Below are 20401 nucleotides of genomic sequence, written 5' to 3'. Positions count from 1 at the left end.
AAAATTACCTTCATTTTTTTAACAACTTATATATGTCTGTCTACCTCTTACCCTCCCCAGACCCCGCTCTTATGTTTGGTTTGGTTTGGTTTATGTCTGCATAATTGTAGGTGGATTGGTGAAAGGATAATTTGTATGCTATAAGTTCGACAATTTGTCTGAGAGTGAAAAGTTGTTTTTTTAAGTTAGTTGAGGCTATGGCGAATTTGGTGGTGGTGCGCAAGCGCAGTATGAATATAGGGCTAATTCGAGTTTGGTTTTGATGACTGCAGATGAGGGGATGTATCATCCGAAAACTAAGGAGACCGAGGGCGGCATATGAGGCGATGCTTAGTGTTATTCAGCAGCAGTGGGGCGGTGGATGAGATTTTGGCTGTGTTGAAGAATGATACGTTTAAGCCCGGATAAGAAGAAGGAGATTGAGAAGCTGTTAAATGAGATTCCAAGTAATATGTTTGATCAGTTGGTGTCGATTGGGAGGCTTATTATGGATTGTCAAGATGCGGGTGGTGATGCTGCTGGGGGCGCTGGTGCTGCAGATGAGGATGATGCTCTTGATGATGACGTGGGTGTGGGTGTTGAGTTTGAGGAGAATGAAGAGGAGGAAGAAGAGAGTGATCTTGATATGTACAGGATGATGAGGATGATTTGGCAGATGGGCATGGCTCAGGGGCTATGCAGATGTGGGATTGATGATGATGATGAAGGTGGAAGCAAATGAGGGGATGACTTTGAATGTTCAGGACATTGATGCCTATTGGCTTCAGAGGAAGATTTCTCAGGCTTATGAGCAGCAGATTGATCCACAGCAGAGCCAAAAGCTTGCGGAAGAGGTGTTGAAGATCCTAGCTGAAGGTGATGATAGAGAAGTTGAAACCAAGTTATTGGTGCATCCGCAGTTTGATAAGTTTAATCTTATCAAGTAGTTATTGAAGAATCGGATGAAAATAGTTTGGTGTACCCGTTTGGCGAGGGCAGAAGACCAAGAGGAAAGGAAGAAAATTGAAGAAGAAATGACGCAGTTGGGCCCAGAATTGGCAGCTATTCTGGAGCAGCTGCATGCCACAAGGGCTACTGTGAAAGAGAGACAAAAGAATTTGGAGAAAAGCATCAGAGAAGAAGCTCGCAGGTTGAAGGATGAGAGTGGTGGTGATGGAGATCGGGGTCGAAGGGGCATATAAGATAGAGATGCAGATAGTGGGTGGTTGAATGGGCAGCGTCAGTTGCTTGATCTGGAAAGCCTTGCATTCAACCAGGGTGGTCTGCTGATGGCCAGTAGAAAGTGCGAGCTCTCTCTGGGTTTCTATAGAAACCATAACAAGGGCTATGAAGAAGTTCATGTGCCAGCACTGAAAACAAACCACTTGCTGAGGGTGAAAAGCTTATTAAAGTATCTTCCATGCCAGACTGGGCTCGTCCAGCTTTTGAAGGAATGTCCCAGTTGAACAGGGTTCAAGGCAGAGTTTATAACGCAGCCCTTTTTTCAGCTGAAAATCTTTTGCTGTGTGCTCCCACAGGAGCAGCAATTACTAGATTGTTTATGTGGCACCAATGAAAGCACTTGTGGCTGAAGTTTTAGGAAACCTTGCTAACAGTTTGAAGCATTATGACGTTAACTAGTATTTATGCCCGCTACGCAAGGGCTTTGAAAATAAAAATTTATTTTAAATTATAATATAATTAAAATAATGTTTTCCATACCTTTGTACAGCTATATTTTGTTTTTCTAAATCAAAAAATTACTGATTCAAGAGTATCTTTCTAATTAGATTTTAATAAATTTAATTCTTTGAATGTGTTGTTTTTAAAATATTTAATCAATCCACCTAATGCCTTTACAATCGGTTTAGTAGTGGGTGAATAAATATTTTAACAGTTTGAAGCATTATGACGTTAATGTGAAAGAGCTGAGTGGAGATCAGGCACCGACTTGCCAGCAAATTGAAGAAACTCAGATAATTGGCACGACGCCAGAGAAGTGGGATATTTTAACCAGGAAATTAGGCGATCGCACCTACACTCAGCTTGTGAAACTTCTTATCATTGAGGAGATCCATCTTTTACATGACAACAGAGGACCTGTTCTGGAAAGCATAGTTGCGAGAACTGTTGGACACATTGAGACCACAAAAGAGCATATTAGGCTTGTCGGGCTATCTGCTACACTCCCCAATTATGAAGACGTGGCTCTGTTACTTCGAGTTGATTTAAAGAAAGGCCTCTTTGATTTTGACAACAGTTATCGACCCTGCCCTCTTGCTCAATAGTATATTGGTATCACGGTGAAAAAACCACTGCAGAGGTTTCAATTGATGAATGACGTATGCTACGAGAAGTTAATTAGTGTAGCTGGTAAGCATCAGGTCCTAATTTTTGTGCACTCAAGGAAAGAAACAGCAAAAACAGCCCGTGCAATACGAGATTCAGCACTAGCTAATGACACTGTTAGCAGATTTATCAAAGAGAAAAGTGCTTCTCGTGAAATTCTTAGTTCCCAACTGAGCTTGTCAAGAAGAATGATCTCAATTCTCAAGAATCTTTCTCCATATGGCTTTGCAATTCATCATGCAGGTATGAATAGGGCTGACCGCCAGCTTGTTGAGGAGTTGTTTGCTGACGGTCATGTACAAGTGCTGGTTTCTACAGCCGCTCTTGCTTGGGTGTCAATTTACCTGCTCATACTGTCATCATTAAAGGTACCCCGGTATACAATCCGGAAGAAGGAGCATGGACTGAATTAAGTCCTTTGGATGTTATACTTATGCATATGCTTGGTCGAGCAGGAATGCCTCAGTTTGACACTTATGGGGAAGGAATAATAATAACCGGATATAGTGAACTGCAGTATTATCTCTCTTTAATGAATCAACAGCTTCCAATTGAGAGCCGGTTTGTGTCCAAACTGGCCGATTAGTTAAATGCAGAGTTTGTGATTGGTACTGTGCAGAATGCCAAAGAAGCCTGCAATTGGCTTAGTTACACGTACCCTGTATGTTTGCATGTTATGTAATCCTACTTTGTTTGGTTTGGCTCCTGAGGCTTTGAGCAAAGACTTGTTACTGGAAGAGAGGAGCTGATATGGTTCATACTGCAGCAACAACATTAGACAAGAACAATCTGATAAAGTATGAGAGAAAAAGTGGATACTGATTTGGGTCGCATTGCAAGTTACTATTACATAACTCATGGGACGATATATAATTACCTTCAATGAGAACAATGGGGGACATCGAGCTTTATCGTCTGTTCTGCCTCAGTGAAGAATTTAAATACGTAACTGTGAGACAAGACGAGAAGATGGAGTTGGCAAGCTTATATTTCCCATTAATGTCTTGTTACAAGCTTATATTTCCCAGCTGAAGCTTGAAGGATTATCTCTAACGTCTGACATGGTTTATATCACTCAGAGTACCAAGAATTTAAGCATTTTAGCCCTGTGCAGACTCAAGTGTTCACAGGCATATTACACAGATGATAACGTATGGTTGCTGCACCAACCGGGAGTGGAAAGACCATATGTGCAGAATTTGCGATTATGAGGAATCATTAAAAGACTCCTGAGGGCTGTTTACATTGCTCCTGTAGACTCTCTTGCTAAGGACTGGAAGAGAAAATTTGGGGAAGGTCTTGGCATGAGAGTGATAGAATAAACTGGTGAAACTGCTGTGGACCTCAAACGTACTGTTGGAGAAAGGTCAACTGATAGTAAGCACTCCTGATAAAGAAATGCTCTATCTCGCCGCTGGAAGCAGAGGAATCATGTTAAGAAAGTTAAGTCTTTTCATTGTTGATCAACTTCATTTGATTGGGGGTCAACTGGTCAAGGAGGTCCCACTGATTCAAAGAAATGCTCTATGCTCACTGCTGTGGATTTAATGACATTCTCTAGTGTAGAGCTTGAGCCTTTTGTTGACAGATTCAAAGAACCAATGTTGCATGAGACACTGCAGTATGGTGTGGGATACTTACACGAAGAATTAAGTCCCACTGATCATGATATATTAAGTACCCTATTTGAAATTGGTTGGATCCAAGTGTGAGTAATGACCAGTTCAATTCAATGTGCTGGGGATGCCATTGTGTGCTCATCTAGTGATCATCATGGGAAAATACTCACAGATATCCTCCAGATGATGGGTCAGGCTAGTCGTCCTCTTGCAGATAATGCTGGAAAGTGTGTTACTTTCTGCCATGCACCACGAAAGGAATATTACAAAAGTTGTTGCATGAAGCATTCCCAGTTGAAAGCCACCTGGACCATTTTCTGCACGATAATCTTAATGCAGAGGTGCCGAGGTGGTGTCATTACAAGCAAGCAAGATGCTGTGGTCCTGTGGATTACGTTACTTGGACATTCATGTCCAGGAGCCTTACCCGCCAGAATCCAATCTACTATAATCTTCAGGGAGTTAGTCAAAGTCTCTATGATCACCTTTCGGAGCTTGTAGAGAACACACTTAGCGATCTGGAAACAAGTGTGTTGCTACAGAGGATGATCTGTATCTCTCCTCTCTAAATCTTGGGATGATGGCATCATATCTTATATCTTAGAGTATATTGCAAAACGCACCCCCCTGGTTTTTGCGAAAAGCACTTTTTACCCTAGACTTTCCAAAATTGCACTATCCACCCCCATCATTTCAAAAGCGCGGCAGTATGCACCTGGTTTGACCACAGCCGTTAGTCTCTCCCGTTAACGTTAAAATTTAAGGGCAAAGCTGTAATTTCACCGAGGAGTTTACAGTCCACTTTTGTTTTTCTAATTGTTTACCCCTAAATATCTAATTCCCTCCCAAATTGAGACATAACCCACCCCCCCATCCAGAAGTCGCTCCATCTCCCCCGATTACACCCTGCGATCAAAACCCTAGATTGGAGATACTTGCAATTAAACATTTTGAAGCTTTGTAATTAACAACAATGAGAGGGCGTTTAAGGACCGGCGTTCAAGCCCGAAATGATGGTGACCTTTGGAAAGAGGATAAAGCAACCGGTGATGATAGTGGCAGTGTAGTTAAAGAGTGTGCTGACGAAATACCTGCTTATGGTGGTAAGCATCTTCGATGTCCTTTTTCAAGCTTTGTATTTAGTGTTGTTGCTATATATAGTGGCATGCATTATGTGTTTTAGGGTTTTTGTTTTTTAAATCTTTGTGGTCCCTTTATGTTTGTCATGATAAATGATTTACTATATTTGCTTGCTCCAGTAGTTTATTACTATATTTTAAAATTTTTGTGGTCCCTTTAAATCTTGCTGCAGATATGAGTCCCTACTTTACCTTAAAACTTCATTACGGGGGTTATTTGAATGAGGATTGTACTGCTTATGTTGGTGGTGAAATAGCCTATTTTGATATGTGTTCTGTGACTGGTTTGGATTTATTTGAAATTGATGCTATGCTTGCTGAAGTAGGTTGTAGTACTCAGAGTATGGATCTTTGGTTTTTGACAAATGAGCATGAGTTTTGTGCTGCTAATATTAATCCGATTGAAACTAATCGTGATCTTGAGGTTGTGAAAACTCTGGTAGAGTGTAACTACAAGTTGGTAAGGCTCTATACGACCCCAAATGGTCCTGGTCTTGATGGTGAATTTGCTGATTTTTCATTCACACAACTGGCTATAGATCAAAGAATTGAAAGGATAGAAGATATAAGAGTTGAGGTAGAAGCTGCTGTGAGGGATGAGGGTCTAGAAACTGTACAAGAGGAGGAAGAGAAATTAAGCTTCCATGGGGACAGTTCAAACATGGATTCCAGTGACACTCATTTGCCCAAGTCTAAAAAAAAGAAGAGGAGAATCCCACCTCCTAATCCACCATACAGAGCTAGAAAGAGAGGGAGGTACTCAATGCTGAGGGGCTTATTTAAGAACACAGAGGAAACCCCTGTTGTGCTAGATGATGCTGGTAATGATGTGACCCCAGAGCCACTTAAAGCTAAGAAGGGAAGAAAGGTTGGTGAAAAACAGAACAAGGGACATGAGAAGGAGGTTGGTGAAAAAATAAGCAAGAGAAGTGAGGTGGATGGAATTGAAAAACCAGGCAAGAGACATGAGATGGAGGGAGGTGAAAACTCTAGCAAGAGAGAAAAGCAGAAGAAATCTGTACGGAGGTTGAAGAAGGGTACTCCAACAAAAATTATTGAAGAAAAGGGTGGGGATAAACAAGGTGCAAAGCTGCCTTGTGTTAAAGAAAAAGTGCAAGAAGAAAGTGCAAGGGTGGCTGCTGTAGAGCCAAAAGAAGTGAGAAACAATGTGAAGAACAAGGGCAAGTATTTCAGTCAGAAAAAGGACAAGGCCAAGAGTGTCAAGGACAAGGATGAAGATGAAATTGAGACAGTGTTGCCAGAAGAACAAGGACAAGAGAGTGTAATTAATGAGAAATATGTAAAAGAAGATGAGAAAAATGAAGAGATGGAAGAAGATAGTACTTCATCAGAGAGTGAGTATAACAGTAGTGTGGAGAGGATGGCCATCTCCTCTTGTGATGAAGAGGACAGCACTTTTCCAGAATTTAATGAGCAAAATGATATGGAGGATCCACAATTTGAGATGGGTATGCTATTCAGCAGTGGCCAGGTTTTTAGAGAGGCTGTGAGGAAGCATGCTATTCTACACCAAAGAGGGGTTAGGCTCAAGAAGAATCTATCTGATAAGATAAAGTGGGTTTGCACTGCTGGATGTGACTGGAAAGTTTATGGTATCAAGCAGCAGAGATCAACCAATATTCAAATCAAGACAGTGTGCAACATACACACATGTACACCTACATGGGTTCAAAAACAGATTAATTCAACTTGGTTGGCTAGGACTTATGAAGAAGAGATAAGGATGAATCCAAGTTGGCCCTTACAATCTTTTCATGCAAAAGTTGTAAATGATTTGAAATGTAACATTTCATCAACAATGGCATACAGGGCAATGAGGAAGGCTAGAGAAACTATAACAGGGAGGCATGAAGAAGAATTTAGCAAGCTATATCTTTATGCAAATGAAGTTAAGAAGGTGATGCCAACCTCCACTGTGAAGCTGATGACAGAGCCTGCAGAGAATGGTTTTCCTGGAAGAAGATTTCTCAGATTTTATGTATGCTTGGGACCATTAAAAGAAGGATTTCTTGAAGGATGTAGGCCCTTGATTGGTTTAGATGGATGCCATCTAAAAGGTCCATTTGGAGGTATATTACTCACTGCAGTGGCTACAGATCCAAATGAAGGCATGTACCCTGTAGCCTGGGCACATGTTGAAGCTGAAAACAACAGCAGCTGGGACTGGTTCTTGGGGCTGTTGAAGAATGACTTGAGGATTGAAAATACTGGCACCTACACATTTATCAGTGACAGACAAAAGGTCCATTTCTAAACCTATCATCTATATTAACTTGGAATATTTCATTGTTTGTTTGTGTTAATTAGATGTTTGTGCATTGTGTAAATTTTGGTCTGTGCATGATATAGGGGCTTGTAAATGCACTTGAGACACATTTCCCCCAAGCTGAAATTAGATTTTGTGTGATGCATCTATATCACAACATGAAAAAAGATTTTAAGGGTATAGGAGTGACTAGGCAAATGTGGTTGGCTGCTAGGTCTACTACAGACTATTTCTTCAACATGAACATGGAAAGTTTGAAAAAGGTAATTGTCGTATTTTATTAACTTTACTGCATTTGTTTAAGGCTATACTAATTTCAGTTTTTACAGCTGAACAAGAATGCTTATGATTGGTTGGCTGCAAAGCCAAGGTCTCAGTGGTCTAGGAGTGGCTTCAGAGAACTCTGCAAGTCAGATGTTTTTGTTAACAACAATTGCGAGGTATTTAACAATGCCATTAACAAATACAGAGATAATGGCATTGTCACAATGTTCAAAAATATTCACAAAACTTGCATGGTGAGGATCCAGAAGAGGAAAAGTAAGATGGAGAAGAACAAAAATAAATTTTGCACCAAGACACTTAAAAAAATTGAAAAGTGAGTCTCTCCATCAACTTTGCACTGATTTATTTGCACTTATTTATTTGCACTTGTTTATTTGCACTTATTTATTTGCACTTATTCTAGGGCAATTAAAGATGCTGCAAAAGCAAGTCCAGTGTGGAATGGTGGGGACAAGTACCATGTTACCATGTCAGCTGGAGGACATGAGGTTGTAGTGGACTTGAAGCAGAGGAGATGTGCCTGCAGGAAGTGGCAATTGACTGGGATCCCTTGCTTCCATGTTGTGGCATGTATTTTATTCCAGAAAATGGACCCTATGGACTTCATTCATGAATGCTACAGCAAGGAGAGGTATTTGCAGGTGTATAGCCACATTTTGGAGCCCATAAGTGGTGAGGCCTATTGGGAACAAACTGAACAAGAACCACCCTTGCCTCCTATTAAGAAAACTGCACCTGGAAGGCCCAAAAAAATTAGAGACAAGAAAAATGATGTGGTCCAAACCAGGCCAAATAACCCAACAATGCTGAAAAGACAGGGCACTAGTTTAAAGTGCTCATACTGTGGTCAATGGGAGCACAATGTCAGAAAATGTCCCAAAAAGGTATCTACATTATCTCAACCTTATCATCTAGCTCAAATATTATCTACACATTTAAATTTTATTCTTTTTTAAAATAGATATCAGATGGAGTTGAAGCAGCTCACCAAGCTGAAAATCCAGATGAGGTGCCAAAGTGGCCACAAAAACCATCAAAATGCAGTTACTGCAAGGAAGAAGGCCACAACCTCAGATCTTGCCCATCCAAGGTATACTTTGCATTCCATTATCATCTGCTATATCCATCATCCAACCAACATTACATCATCTCCTTCTTCTGTGCAGGCCCTTGATGAGGAGAAAAAAAGGAAGGATGCTGAAGAAAGTGCACAAAGTCTCCGGGAGAAGCTTGAGGACCTTCAAAAATCACAGAATGAATTGTTTGCCACCCAAAAGCAACCAAGGACTAAACAATTGGCAGGAAAGTCACCTAGATCCAGCCCCTTAAAGAATGGCAAGCATGTTTTAATTCAAGGAGGCACTGTGAGACCCTTCAAACCACCTGCACAGACAGGTCCTTTGGGAGTGGAGTGTTTTGAAAAAAATGGTGAGAAGTTTACAACACTAGGACAGTTGCAGGCAGCACTAAGAAAGAAGAAGGGTCCTGCTAAGTAATGCTATTTTCTACAAAAAAATGCTATTAAGTCCTAGTGTTTGTTTGTGAAGACTCTTTTTTGTTGTTGTTGGTAGTCTTTTGGATTATGTTGGTTTTGAAGATGGTATTTTGGTTAGGAAACCAGTGTATGGTCTTTTGAGGATATGATTTTGGGACTTGGTCGGTTGTATCCTAACTCATACATTTATGTTCCCCATCCGTTTTATTCAATGTCATCAACTGCCAACCTTTGCATTATTACTTGTTTTTCTTCTTCTTTTGGAATCTTTGTCAGTGTGTTAAATATTGTGCTTGGACCACTAGGTTGTGTTGTAAAGAAACTGAGCTTTCATTATAAAACTACATTACAAACTACACCACTACAGCTTCAATCTAAACATCCTAATCCTCTCCTTCTTGCATCTTACAGAAACTGTACAAAATAATTGCGATCCATGTCACGATAAGAAAAGTAAGACTGATGTTGCAGCTGCACTTCTCCTTCTGGACTTCCATGCCGCTTCTATCCGAAAGCTCCAGTCGCCCACCTTCTTCAGAACAGACCATATGCCCACCGATTGTGTCGTCAACAAATCCGATTCTCTTGCATGCCTCTGGTCGTTGTTGTGCTTCTAGCTTGTTGATTCTTCTCAACAGACCGGGAATAATCGCTCTTGAACGCTCACACAATGGTTCGTCCAACCACCGGAAAAAACGACATCTCTCACACGAAATAAACCGACGTCCGGCATTTGCATCCGTCCATGCCGTCTTTGCTGCCAACCATTTACCACAGAAACATTTGCCAGCCATGATTCAGTAAGTCGATTTGAAGAAGAGGAAAAAAAAAATGAAGAGAAAAGAGAGAGAAGATGCTGTGGGGTTGTATGTATTGTGTGTATATAAAGACAACCTCAATAAGACCGTTGCTCAGCATTTAATTAAAAACAAAACTGAAATACCAAGCATACCCTCAGCAGTAACTAACGGTAACGGAAATATTTAACGGAAGGGTCTAAAATGTCGCGCCAAAAAAAGTTTCAGGGTGGATAGTGCAATTTTGGAAAGTCTAGGGTAAAAAGTGCTTTTCGCAAAAACCAGGGGGGTGCGTTTTGCAATATACTCTATATCTTATATCTATATAAAGCAAAATCTCAGGCGGCTTACGTGGCGCTCCTTACGCTCTTGAATCAAAATCCCTGCTCTCTGCACTTTTGGCTATTTCTTTTATAATTTTCTCTCAGCTTGCCTACCGGTTATGTTCAGCCTGGGACTTGGACAGGCACTTCAGTTACCCGCTCCGTAACTGAGGTCTCTCTGCCTCCTCAGAGATTTACTTATAAATGGCCTTCTCTGGACAATCTTTTCACACCGGGGAAAGCCGATCGGCATGAATATGACGGATTCAGCTAGAGGATCAAAGCGGGTATGTATGTTATTCTTGCCGATTTTCAGGGTTGATTTATGTTATATGATCATAGTTGTGGACAGTTATCTCCTTCTGATTTATCCGGAGAGCATAGCGGCAGATTTTTATGTATGTGCAGTTCGTTGTCTTTATCAATTTCTATGTGTATTTGAATTGGTGTCTGTGTTTCATTAGGGTTTTGATGCTTAATTTATCGTGGATTTTAATTTTTTAATTGGTGATGATTAGGATAAAGTCTTAGATTTGACAGAGGCAAGGAAAGGTGAGGAAAATCCAGGCATCCAGCTGTATGCTCAAAAACAAACCTCCAGCACAAGTGGAGACTGTTCTAAGTGACTGCTCCACAGCAGCAGTTCACCAACCTAAGCGCAAGAGCCATCGTTACATTCCACAGGTGGTGATTATTTTTTTCAACTTATTTTAAGGGGACTTGTGTGTTCATGCCTTCCTAATAATAGTTGTCATTTGTTTCTTGTATTCACATATGAAATGTTTTTGCAGCTCAAGGTGATACGTAGTTGCAGCTTAGTCATTCCGCATGCAATTTTATTTTACAAACACTTGTGATTTATGATAGAAATCTTCTCATTTATTGTGTCATTTCTCGGACTTCAATCTTCTTTTCAGGGAGATCTTGTATGGGCAATCAGTTCAGACACGATTCATTCTCTCGTGGGACTCTCCGAACTTTTCTTTGTACTTCCGCTTATAAATTCAGGTAAACTGAATTATTATTGCTTGATAGAATGAATTGATAAGCTTCTTTATCCTTGCTATATGCTATGGAAAATCTCTCCACATATGGACACACTTAACTAACTTCATATCAGACTCTTTGAGGCATTTAATTTTTGCATACATATCGCTCAGCTTGTACTTCCTGTATGATGCTTATCATACGATCAACTAGCTACTATTGCTCTACCTGATCCTTTTCTGCTTGAAGTTGTTGGTTTTCTATAAGTTAAAAACTGTTAACTGAGTATCGAGGTGAATAATGAACTTCCTCCTTCGGGTTATTCTGCATTAGGTATATCTGATCCTTTGCGAGTGCCCTTGCAATTTTTTCCGGCATAGTAGCATTGTCTTTACTGCTACATATAGTAAGCTACTTGCCTGCTATATTATTTGGGCTTCACAGTTTGAGCTTGAAATGCTTGGAGGCACAAGTCACTTTCCCTAGAACAAGTCCTGTAAGTGGGCACAGTGTGAAACAGGAGTCAATGGAATTTTCAGAAATTACTTCTAAATATTATCTTTATGTATAATAAAGGATAAAACACAAGTTAATTATTAGAATACAATCTAATAAAGAATATATAACCATGAAATGTATTAATAGCTAGCAAATTTGCAAGTAAGATTTTGGTGAGAAATGGCTCAGTTCACCACTATGGTGCCAGCAAGTAGAAAGCCAGGTTATATTCGCACAACGTCCTTTGTCTGAGGCCACCAAGTCTCTACTTCTTTATACTGCTTTTCCCAACTGATGTTTTTAAATAAGTTGTATAACTTTGTTGTTCATTCTATGACGATGTGCCTAAGTTTGTCTGCTTATATATTGTTAGTTCGTAATCGTAATAAATTGTGATTACACATAGATATAGACTATTCTTGTAGAGATAAAGTTTGATGTTTTAAAGAATATCTTTTTATTTATAAGATTGTTTTCAGTTCTAGGCCTGTGGGCTTTCAAGGGTGTTCTTGCATTGGCGTCACTCGACAGGGCCAACAATTGAGCTGTTGAGAAACAAAAAAATAAAAGAGGCCTTCGAAGATGGTTTTAGGAGTTGCGTAAAGATTTTTATGGCCATTGATCCGAAATATATTGGGCAGACAGATTTGGCGAAGGGGTGGTCAAATGGATGAAAGAATTTTCTGTTATGGAGGCCGTCGTATTACTGAGAGAAATGCTCACCTTTAAAATCCAAATACAAAAGAGGATGTTTGCTCTGAGAAAACAGAGGATGTACTTCAACTACTTTAACTTAAAAATTTATGAAATGTTTTGGGACTTCTTTTAGTGTGAGCAGCCTTTGAGGCTTTGCAAATTGTAGGATAATGGTGGACTTAAATTGTCTTGTCTTGATTAAGATATTGTATAAGCTGTTATTTATTTGGTTCTCAACTTTTAGACAAATGTGTTATCTTTAATGTAAAAGTTTAAATTTGCAATTTTAAAGTTTTTTATTTTGTTTTCATTCCTTCTTTCACCAGCTTCACATACCTCGATCTTCCTGATAACCTTTATTCTGGAGCGGTTCAACATCAGCTTGGTAATCTTTTCAAATTACAGCAGCTTAATCTCGGCCACACTGGTGTTCTACAAGGTGGCATATTTGGTTGGTTATTGAATTTATCTACTCTGGTACACCTCAGCTTGAATGGTATCAGCATTGCCAAAGCATATTTTCCATTGTTATTGCTGACATGAAAAATGAAAGAATGAGAGTGTGATATAATACTTGGAAGAAAAGTAGAACAGATTCCTTTTCAGGAAACTTTCCCAACTTGCAAGCAGTTTGGGAACTTGTGATAAAAATGATAATATAACAACTAATATTGTTATTTAAGATTATAAACAAACAACTTATTTGTTTTGATAATGTGCTCTCGAAAAATGTTTTTACTTTCGCGCGGTCTTCACACCTAGTTATTATATATATCAGTTACACAACAATAGAACGTCTTAGGTCTTCTTTGACTGTTAAAACAAAGTTGAAAGGTCCATTGAAAATTTTGGCATCAGCTTCCGAATTTGAACAACTTGTTATATGACCAGGAGAGGAGGAGCTGATACGGAGATTAATTAGCCACCAGAGATTCTCCTTTGATAATCCTAAATGCACGGACCCACATGTCAAGGAAAATGCTCTACTACAATTGCTCACTATATTAGGCAACTGGTTGGTGGGAACCTTGCTGCCGATTAGAGGTGGCAATATGGATGCAAAACCATTAAACCAATCCAAACCAAACCAAAATTGTGAATTTGGATCCATTTGAAATCACATTTAGAAAAATGGATTTGGTTTGGTTTTTAATCTCACATTTCTCACAAAATATGGTTCTAACCACATTTAGTCTCACTTTTAAGATTTCTTATAACTCTCCACACACACTATTATGTTCCTTTTCTTTTCTTTTTTTCTTTTTGCTAATTATCACACATGCACATCCCATGATTCGAACATATGATCTTACTTGGAGAAGTCAAGAGCTTAAACCACTCCATCAACTCACACACTCACACATACTTTTGTTATATTTAGTATTCATTATATTGTGATTTGAGTGTATTAACTTTTGTTCATCATATAAAATTTATTTTTACTTACTAAACTAGTTACCCATAATTCAAACTAAAACCATAACCACATTTATTAATATATGGTTTGGAAATGGTTTTGGTTCATCTATCCAAACCAAATCCATTTTATAAGAACCAAAATCAAACCAAAACCACATTTTGCCACCACTACTGCCGATCAGAAAGAGGTGCTTCTTTCTGCCAGTAGGCGATGGTTGACGTCGTCTCTAGCAATGGATGTCTTAGCCTGGCGCTTCTTGCTATGAAAGTGAGTCAAATGGGTGATACAAGGCATGAGGGAAACTGACTCGATGTTTCTACAGCTTCCATACTTGACTAAAGAAATGGCTAAAAGATGTCAAGAGAATCCTGGAGGAGGAAGCATAGAAATTAACAGTGTTTGATTTGGTAGATATGGAGGATGACAAGAGGCGGGAGCTGTTGCAAATGAATGATGCTCAGTTAATTGAAATTGCAATCGTTTGATTTGGCATATGAAAAACTAACTTGATAATCAAAGCACCAGGGCCGGTGAAGAGATTAGTTTGCAGGTAACTCTAGAACCGGGATCTTGAGGGTAGGACCAAAGTGGGAAGGATGGTGGCTGGTGATATGAAAAGTAATCAGTTGCTTGCCATCAAAAGGGTGCCCCTCCAGAGGAAGTCAAAGATGAAGCTTGATTTTGCTGCTCCTGCGGAAACAGATAGGAACAACTACACTCTATTTCATGTGTAAAGGATGCAGGTGTTCCAGAGGATGACATGAGAGAATGATTTGCTTGTGGCTGTTCTGGTTTACATAGTGAAACTTTTAACTCTGTGTATTAAAGATGTCTCTTTTATTGTAAGGCTGCACTTTTTATGTACTTCTGCTGCTCCTCAACTTCTTTATGCCTGGTTCATGTGACCATAATTATATGTGGTATGGAATTCTGTATAACCCCTCTATGAATGGTTTTCATGCACTGAAATTGTGGAACTGGTTTGTGATGACAATTATGCAGCACTTTATTGAGTTATATTTTTCATAAAAGATATTGCAGCACTTTATTGAGTAAAGAAATCAAAATGAAACTCGTAATCGGTGCTCTAATGGTTTGCAAATATTGATGGTTCGTAACATGAGAGGTGGACATCATAGTTCACAGAGTGAGAAAGATCATAAGTTATGCATCTCCATCTTGAAAATATTTGGAAATGTAAGACAACCAATAAGCAGATACACAGAAAATAAAAATTGAATCCAATCAAATGCTAGATTCCTAGGTCGTGGCTCGTGGATGAGTTTGTGGCACCTTCGGAGCAGCATATGCAGCAAATACAACCAGTCCATCCAGAAACTGCAAAAATTGCACAGAAGCAACACAATAAATCCAACAACCCAAAATTAAGCCAAAAACCTTAATCTACCAATACGGAAGAATAAAATTTGCAGTCATATGGAACAATAAATATAACTAACTGCTACACTAAAAAACTATTAATAAGAATTTTCAAGACGCTCGTTGAACTTGACAATATATCCCCTGTTCTATTTGATACTAGGCTATATTTGAACCATCAACTTCCGAAACGTCCGGTTCGGCCTTCCAAGTATACAGATACATGCATGAACCATGAAGGGCAAAGAGTGTCTCTCACTCACTAAGAGCTGAGACTGGAGGGCAATGTAGCAGAGCTGCTTTGACCAGATTGGCCATGTCTAAGACCGCTCCTTTATATTACCTTTCCTCGCATCAGTGACGCCAACTCAAACTTTATTCCTAGTGCAATAAGCATAAAAATTGCTGCAAACAAACCAAAAAGAGATGTCCACTCAACCGCTAGTAATGTTGTGAACTTGCTTTCATCCTCTCCCACAACCCCAACTCCACTCTCTGCAAGGAGACTCTTGATTCTGACCTGGCCTTCCAAGAGATACGTCACAGGGAATAGTGCCACAAGTAATTCAAAGACCCAGGGAAATACCTTGGTGCTAGAGGCAGATGTAAAATGGGTGAAGACCACAAAAACAGAGGCACAGACCACGGTGTCAACAATGTACTTAATAAGAATGATAGAGGTAACTGTCGGAATAGTAAGAAAAAATTGCAGCAATAAGCATGCATGATGGCCACGTAGGTTCCGATGCCATGAAACCATAGATAAAAATGTCTTTTTAAGCTTAAAATTAGCAGGCAGCTTGCTATTGAACAAACAACCTTACAATTCAAACACATTTTTAACAAAATCCACTTACATATCTTCAAAAAGATTCTGGAAAGCTTAAGGGGAATTCCAAACAGATCAAAAGAAATAATCAAAATCAAATATTTCCAGATTTACTCCACTCATTCAACCAAAATTTAAATTTTCAACAACCCTTGATTCTTAAACAGAACTATCTCAAAAAAAAACCTCCAGAACTAAAAAAGATAGATCTTTAGATAAGATAGAAGAATAAAAAGAACAAGAAAGCCCAATCACTAAAAACCCCTAAAAAAGAATCTTCAGTTCAATTACACTTCTCAACATTTACATATATATACACAAATCTCTTTCCTGTTTCCTCTGTTATCCTCCTCTTTACTTTTCCAATCAGTAAAGACTTATAAAAACTTGCATACAAATAAGAACAAAGAATACAACAAAATGCAATCAGACAGAAGCATCCAGCGTGTAAAAGATTTTGGGGTTATACTTTTCTGCCTCTTTTACTTGCCAACTGATAGAGAATAATGTACACACTCAGTTTTAAAATAAGCAACTGAGCAGTAGCATGCAAAATTAAGTGTGGCCAAATCATTACTCATTATCAAAGAAGTAGCCAATAAAGGAATTAATTATTGCACAATACGAGGTAAAACCACCTGCACCATCATACCTCATAGGTTTAGCAAATATTACAAAATAAACTTTCACATTAGATACACAATAACTAAAAATCTAACATTAAAAGAACCTAAACCTTCTCATGGCACTTGACACGTTTAGCTCAAAATGATATGTATTTCTATCTCTTCTTTTATAAAACTTTCATTTAGCAAAAAAAAAAAAATAGAAGTTACGGTACAAGTTACCTGGTCATCCATGCCATTTATGCCAGCTGCTGCCTCTTGTACAGAAGCATAGGTAACAAATCCAAATCCCTTGGAATATCCAGTTGAATGATTGTACACAACATTAGCTGCAAAGACATAAATTGTTGTTATAGACTAAGTTAAATCATATTCAATAGGGGTGGCAATATCAGACCCGAAACCCGACATGAACCCGACCCAACCCAAAACCTGATTTATCGAGACAGAAACCCGAAAGTGCACCCGATTGACCCGAAGTGGACCCGAAATTAAATTTCATTTCTAATAACTTCAATTTTCAATTTTATTCAATTGAAAATCACCCTATTGACCCGAAATGACCCGAAATTAGAATTTCATTTCTAATAACTTCAATTTTCAATTTTATTCAATTGAAAATATCGTCTGGAAATATCCAGTCATATGATTGCACACAACATTAGATGCAAGACGCATAAGTTGGTTTATCGACTAAGTTAAAGCATATTCATTAATCAATAAGAACATACCATGCAATACACGCCCAAATCTCTCAAAGGCGTCAAAAAGTTTTTGATCAGTCGTATCCGCCGATAACCCTGGGAAGAAAAGAAAAGAGAAAGATATGAGTAACATTGGGAAAGAAAGGAAGAGAGAATTAATTAAGAGTTTTAATCACAAAGAGACGTACCAGAAACATAGACTCTGCAAGAAGGAGGATATCCAAACCTAGCGGAGTACTGTGAGCCTCTAAGGACGGCTTGTGTGGCAGAAGCTGCAGCTCTCGTAAATGACGACATAATGGTGATCTAAGAACAAGTCGAAGAAGCCCTAGTTCAAGCACCGAATATAATACTTCATCTTATAGACCGAATTGTAAAATTTATTATTTTTAATTGATTTTTTTTAAATTAAAAGTTTGATTACATATTTTTATTCAGAAAAAAAATTCAAAAATAATATTTTTAACTACCCGGTCAAAGCACTTAAAAGTGTGTGCCAAAAAGTTAAACGTAATATATTAAAAAATAGAGGTAATATAAAATATCATATGATAGTAATTTTGGACATATTTTATCAACTTGAACTACAATGTACCTTATTCTCACAAGATTTTTAATATTTTATTATTAAAAGCTCTCTTTCATCATTAAAGTATAACTAGGGAATTATGTCCGCGCTACGCAAGCTCCCATTAAAATTGTTTAAAAATACATAAAATCAAGCTTTGGGAAGTTGTTTTAAAAAAATGTGAATTTATAATATTATTATCAACAATTGCATAATAGAGGATGGCTTTGAATACCCTCTTACTCCGAATAATTCACGTATATTTATAGTGATCCGAAAAAATAAGAATTATACTTATTCAGACTATTAACCTAAAATCCTGCTTACAAATTATTTTAACAACCGTAAAACCAAGAAATAAATCAGTTAGATTTATTTATCACGATCATGGTTATAACTTATATCTAACTCAAAATGTTTGCTTATTAAGAAACAAACTAATAAATTACTGTTTTTTTCTATATTATAATTTAATCTAATAGGATGATCACTTATACTTTTCTTGATTTGGTATAGATACACAATGTCAATATATCTCACATGTGAAAACATTATTAATTTAGAAATCATATGTTTACATACAAGTTGCACAAGTGCACATTTGCACTTGTGCAAGTTGCATAGGTTGCAAATGTGGTTGCAACCTTTGCAACCACAGTTTGCAACCATAGTTGCAGAAGTTGCAAATGTGGTTGCAATGGTTACAAACCCATAAAAATATACAGTTAAGACTAGTGCCCCTACGGGGCCTATACTGAAATTCAAAATAAGAATATATGGGACTAGTCAAATATATTTATGTGTGTGTGTGCGCGTGTGAAGTCATACTTTTTCTTCATATGCATCCCATTATCCAACCAAGTTACGAAACTTGTGCTATCTTCTAAACTTGGCAAGTGACCGATGTTGTCGTCTAAAGCAAAAACTCCTATCAGATTGCTGGTTATCAGATTTTTCTTTTCAATTGCCGGTTGCAAGATGAAAGGAGTTAGAAACTTATTTTATAGATTAGTACAGGTTTCCTATGAAGACAGTTGAGGGTGTTAGAGGGAGGGTGGGTGAGATAAGAAGGAACTGGTATTGAGGACCAACTGCCTTGGGATCATTATTTTCTTTTGACCAAATTATTATCAGTACTTGTTCTCCACTAATACAAGCTACTTCCAGAAACACATGAAGTACAAATATAAGTTCTGCAATATTATAGGACGACTAGAACTTAAAGAATAGTTTCGGCTGAATATTAGTATAGTGATGACATAGTGTGATCACACTACAATAAGATCGAATACAATTAGTTGGGCGACATGATACCGCAAATAACTGATTACTATAAAGTATATAGAACAAAATTACATACTAATTAAGAAGCAAGGAGTATAAATGATATAAGATAACGATATGAACAAGTTCAAATTCATCCTAGTATGTAATATAGCATATGACCGACTTACAAATATCATATAACTCAATATAAAAGTATCTTGGTAATTAATTCTCTAAAAGTACTTGAATATATAGAACTCTAGGCGTTTATATTAGAGAAAACAGCTAATACTAGTTTAAACCCCAAATTTTCACCAAATGATAAACTGCTGACATAGTCCAGAACCTATATTCGAGAAAGCAGCAGCAATAGATTCTCTAGATTGCAATCTAATCATATAACCCCAACTGATTTTGTCAGTTTATACAATTACTTGTGGAAGCACCTCCATAATTGTACTGAATCAACAACACAGACACAAACATCAAGCACATATGACAAATTCACACACACACACACTCTATAGTACTGTCATTCATCTCATCTCAAGCATATAATCTCTCAAAACACGCAAACAGTACGGCTACACAGACACACAGCCACACACATTAAGAAGCGAACTTACCGAGTTGAGTAGAGTCAGGTGATTGACGAACAGGAACGAGCACGATCGACGGAATGGAACGAAGCTGATTGTGAAATTTGTAGAAAGAGAAAGTAAGTTGGAAGGGGAGAGAGAGAGAGGGGGGGCAGAGAGAGGGAGCGCGAGAGCGAGAGAGAGAAAGTACCTGTTGAGAGAGTTAATGCAGCAGGGCTTGAGAGAGAGACGAGAGAGACGATGGAGAGCCCTAATTTTGAAAAGAGTAAAAGTGAGAGCAGTGTTCTAAAAATCTCCCATTTAAGTATTTAACCGATAAATCCCCGATTAATCCTCTGCAGGTCGGTCATCGATCCGATTTTTGAAATCCGATTAATCCTTATATATATATTTAATAATCGAAGTATATGTGATAAATTATTAAAATTAAAATACTATATTACTTTAAATATGAATAATTATAGAGTTTATGAATATAGTAAATATATTAGTTACTAAATAGCTAATATAATAATAACTAAATATTAAATAATATTTTAATATTAAAAGAAACCC

General features: G+C 38.0%; 2 protein-coding genes and 1 pseudogene across 3 annotated transcripts; 2 read left to right on the top strand and 1 right to left on the bottom strand.

The window, feature by feature from the left end:
• The first annotated feature begins 32 nt into the window (after positions 1-32).
• LOC108201006 (DExH-box ATP-dependent RNA helicase DExH12-like) lies at positions 33-14803 on the top strand (annotated as a pseudogene).
• On the top strand, positions 4921-9479 carry LOC135149170 (uncharacterized). The gene is made up of 7 exons (XM_064084152.1): positions 4921-5050; positions 5260-7349; positions 7457-7636; positions 7703-7971; positions 8062-8542; positions 8620-8748; positions 8825-9479. The coding sequence occupies exons 1-7, from the start codon at positions 4921-4923 to the stop codon at positions 9152-9154; spliced, it is 3609 nt and encodes a 1202-aa protein (XP_063940222.1). The 3' UTR covers positions 9155-9479.
• A 138-nt stretch (positions 14804-14941) lies between the features above and the next one.
• Positions 14942-20138, bottom strand: LOC108200192 (organelle RRM domain-containing protein 2, mitochondrial). 2 transcript variants are annotated; one of them, XM_017368248.2, is made up of 6 exons: positions 20037-20138; positions 19874-19937; positions 17602-17719; positions 17441-17509; positions 16932-17038; positions 14942-15212 (listed from the first exon to the last, which is right to left on the bottom strand). In XM_017368248.2, the coding sequence occupies exons 3-6, from the start codon at positions 17708-17710 to the stop codon at positions 15135-15137; spliced, it is 363 nt and encodes a 120-aa protein (XP_017223737.1). In that variant the 5' UTR covers positions 17711-17719; positions 19874-19937; positions 20037-20138; the 3' UTR covers positions 14942-15134. The 2 variants fall into 2 exon arrangements, with proteins under 2 accessions (XP_017223737.1, XP_063940776.1); XM_064084706.1 differs by having other exon boundaries at positions 15023-15212; positions 17602-17741.
• Positions 20139-20401: the final 263 nt, after the last annotated feature.

Source organism: Daucus carota, chromosome 9, assembly GCF_001625215.2.
Source record: "Daucus carota subsp. sativus chromosome 9, DH1 v3.0, whole genome shotgun sequence".
In the NCBI taxonomy this organism is placed as follows: domain Eukaryota; kingdom Viridiplantae; phylum Streptophyta; class Magnoliopsida; order Apiales; family Apiaceae; genus Daucus; species Daucus carota.
Note: the sequence above shows the minus strand (reverse complement) of the source record. Positions and strands in the feature narration are given on the sequence as shown.

Bases quoted from the DNA above. Each gene is read 5' to 3' on its own strand.
- LOC135149170 (XM_064084152.1), top strand. From the start codon at position 4,921: ATGAGAGGGCGTTTAAGGACCGGCGTTCAAGCCCGAAATGATGGTGAC. The intron at 8,543-8,619 runs GTATCTACATTA...TTTTTAAAATAG, and splicing joins TCAGAAAATGTCCCAAAAAG to ATATCAGATGGAGTTGAAGC. The intron at 8,749-8,824 runs GTATACTTTGCA...TCTTCTGTGCAG, and splicing joins TCAGATCTTGCCCATCCAAG to GCCCTTGATGAGGAGAAAAA.
- LOC108200192 (XM_017368248.2), bottom strand. From the start codon at position 17,710: ATGTCGTCATTTACGAGAGCTGCAGCTTCTGCCACACAAGCCGTCCTT. The intron at 17,510-17,601 runs GTACGTCTCTTT...TTTTCTTCCCAG, and splicing joins TTGCAGAGTCTATGTTTCTG to GGTTATCGGCGGATACGACT. The intron at 15,213-16,931 runs GTAACTTGTACC...CAATTTTTGCAG, and splicing joins TAAATGGCATGGATGACCAG to TTTCTGGATGGACTGGTTGT.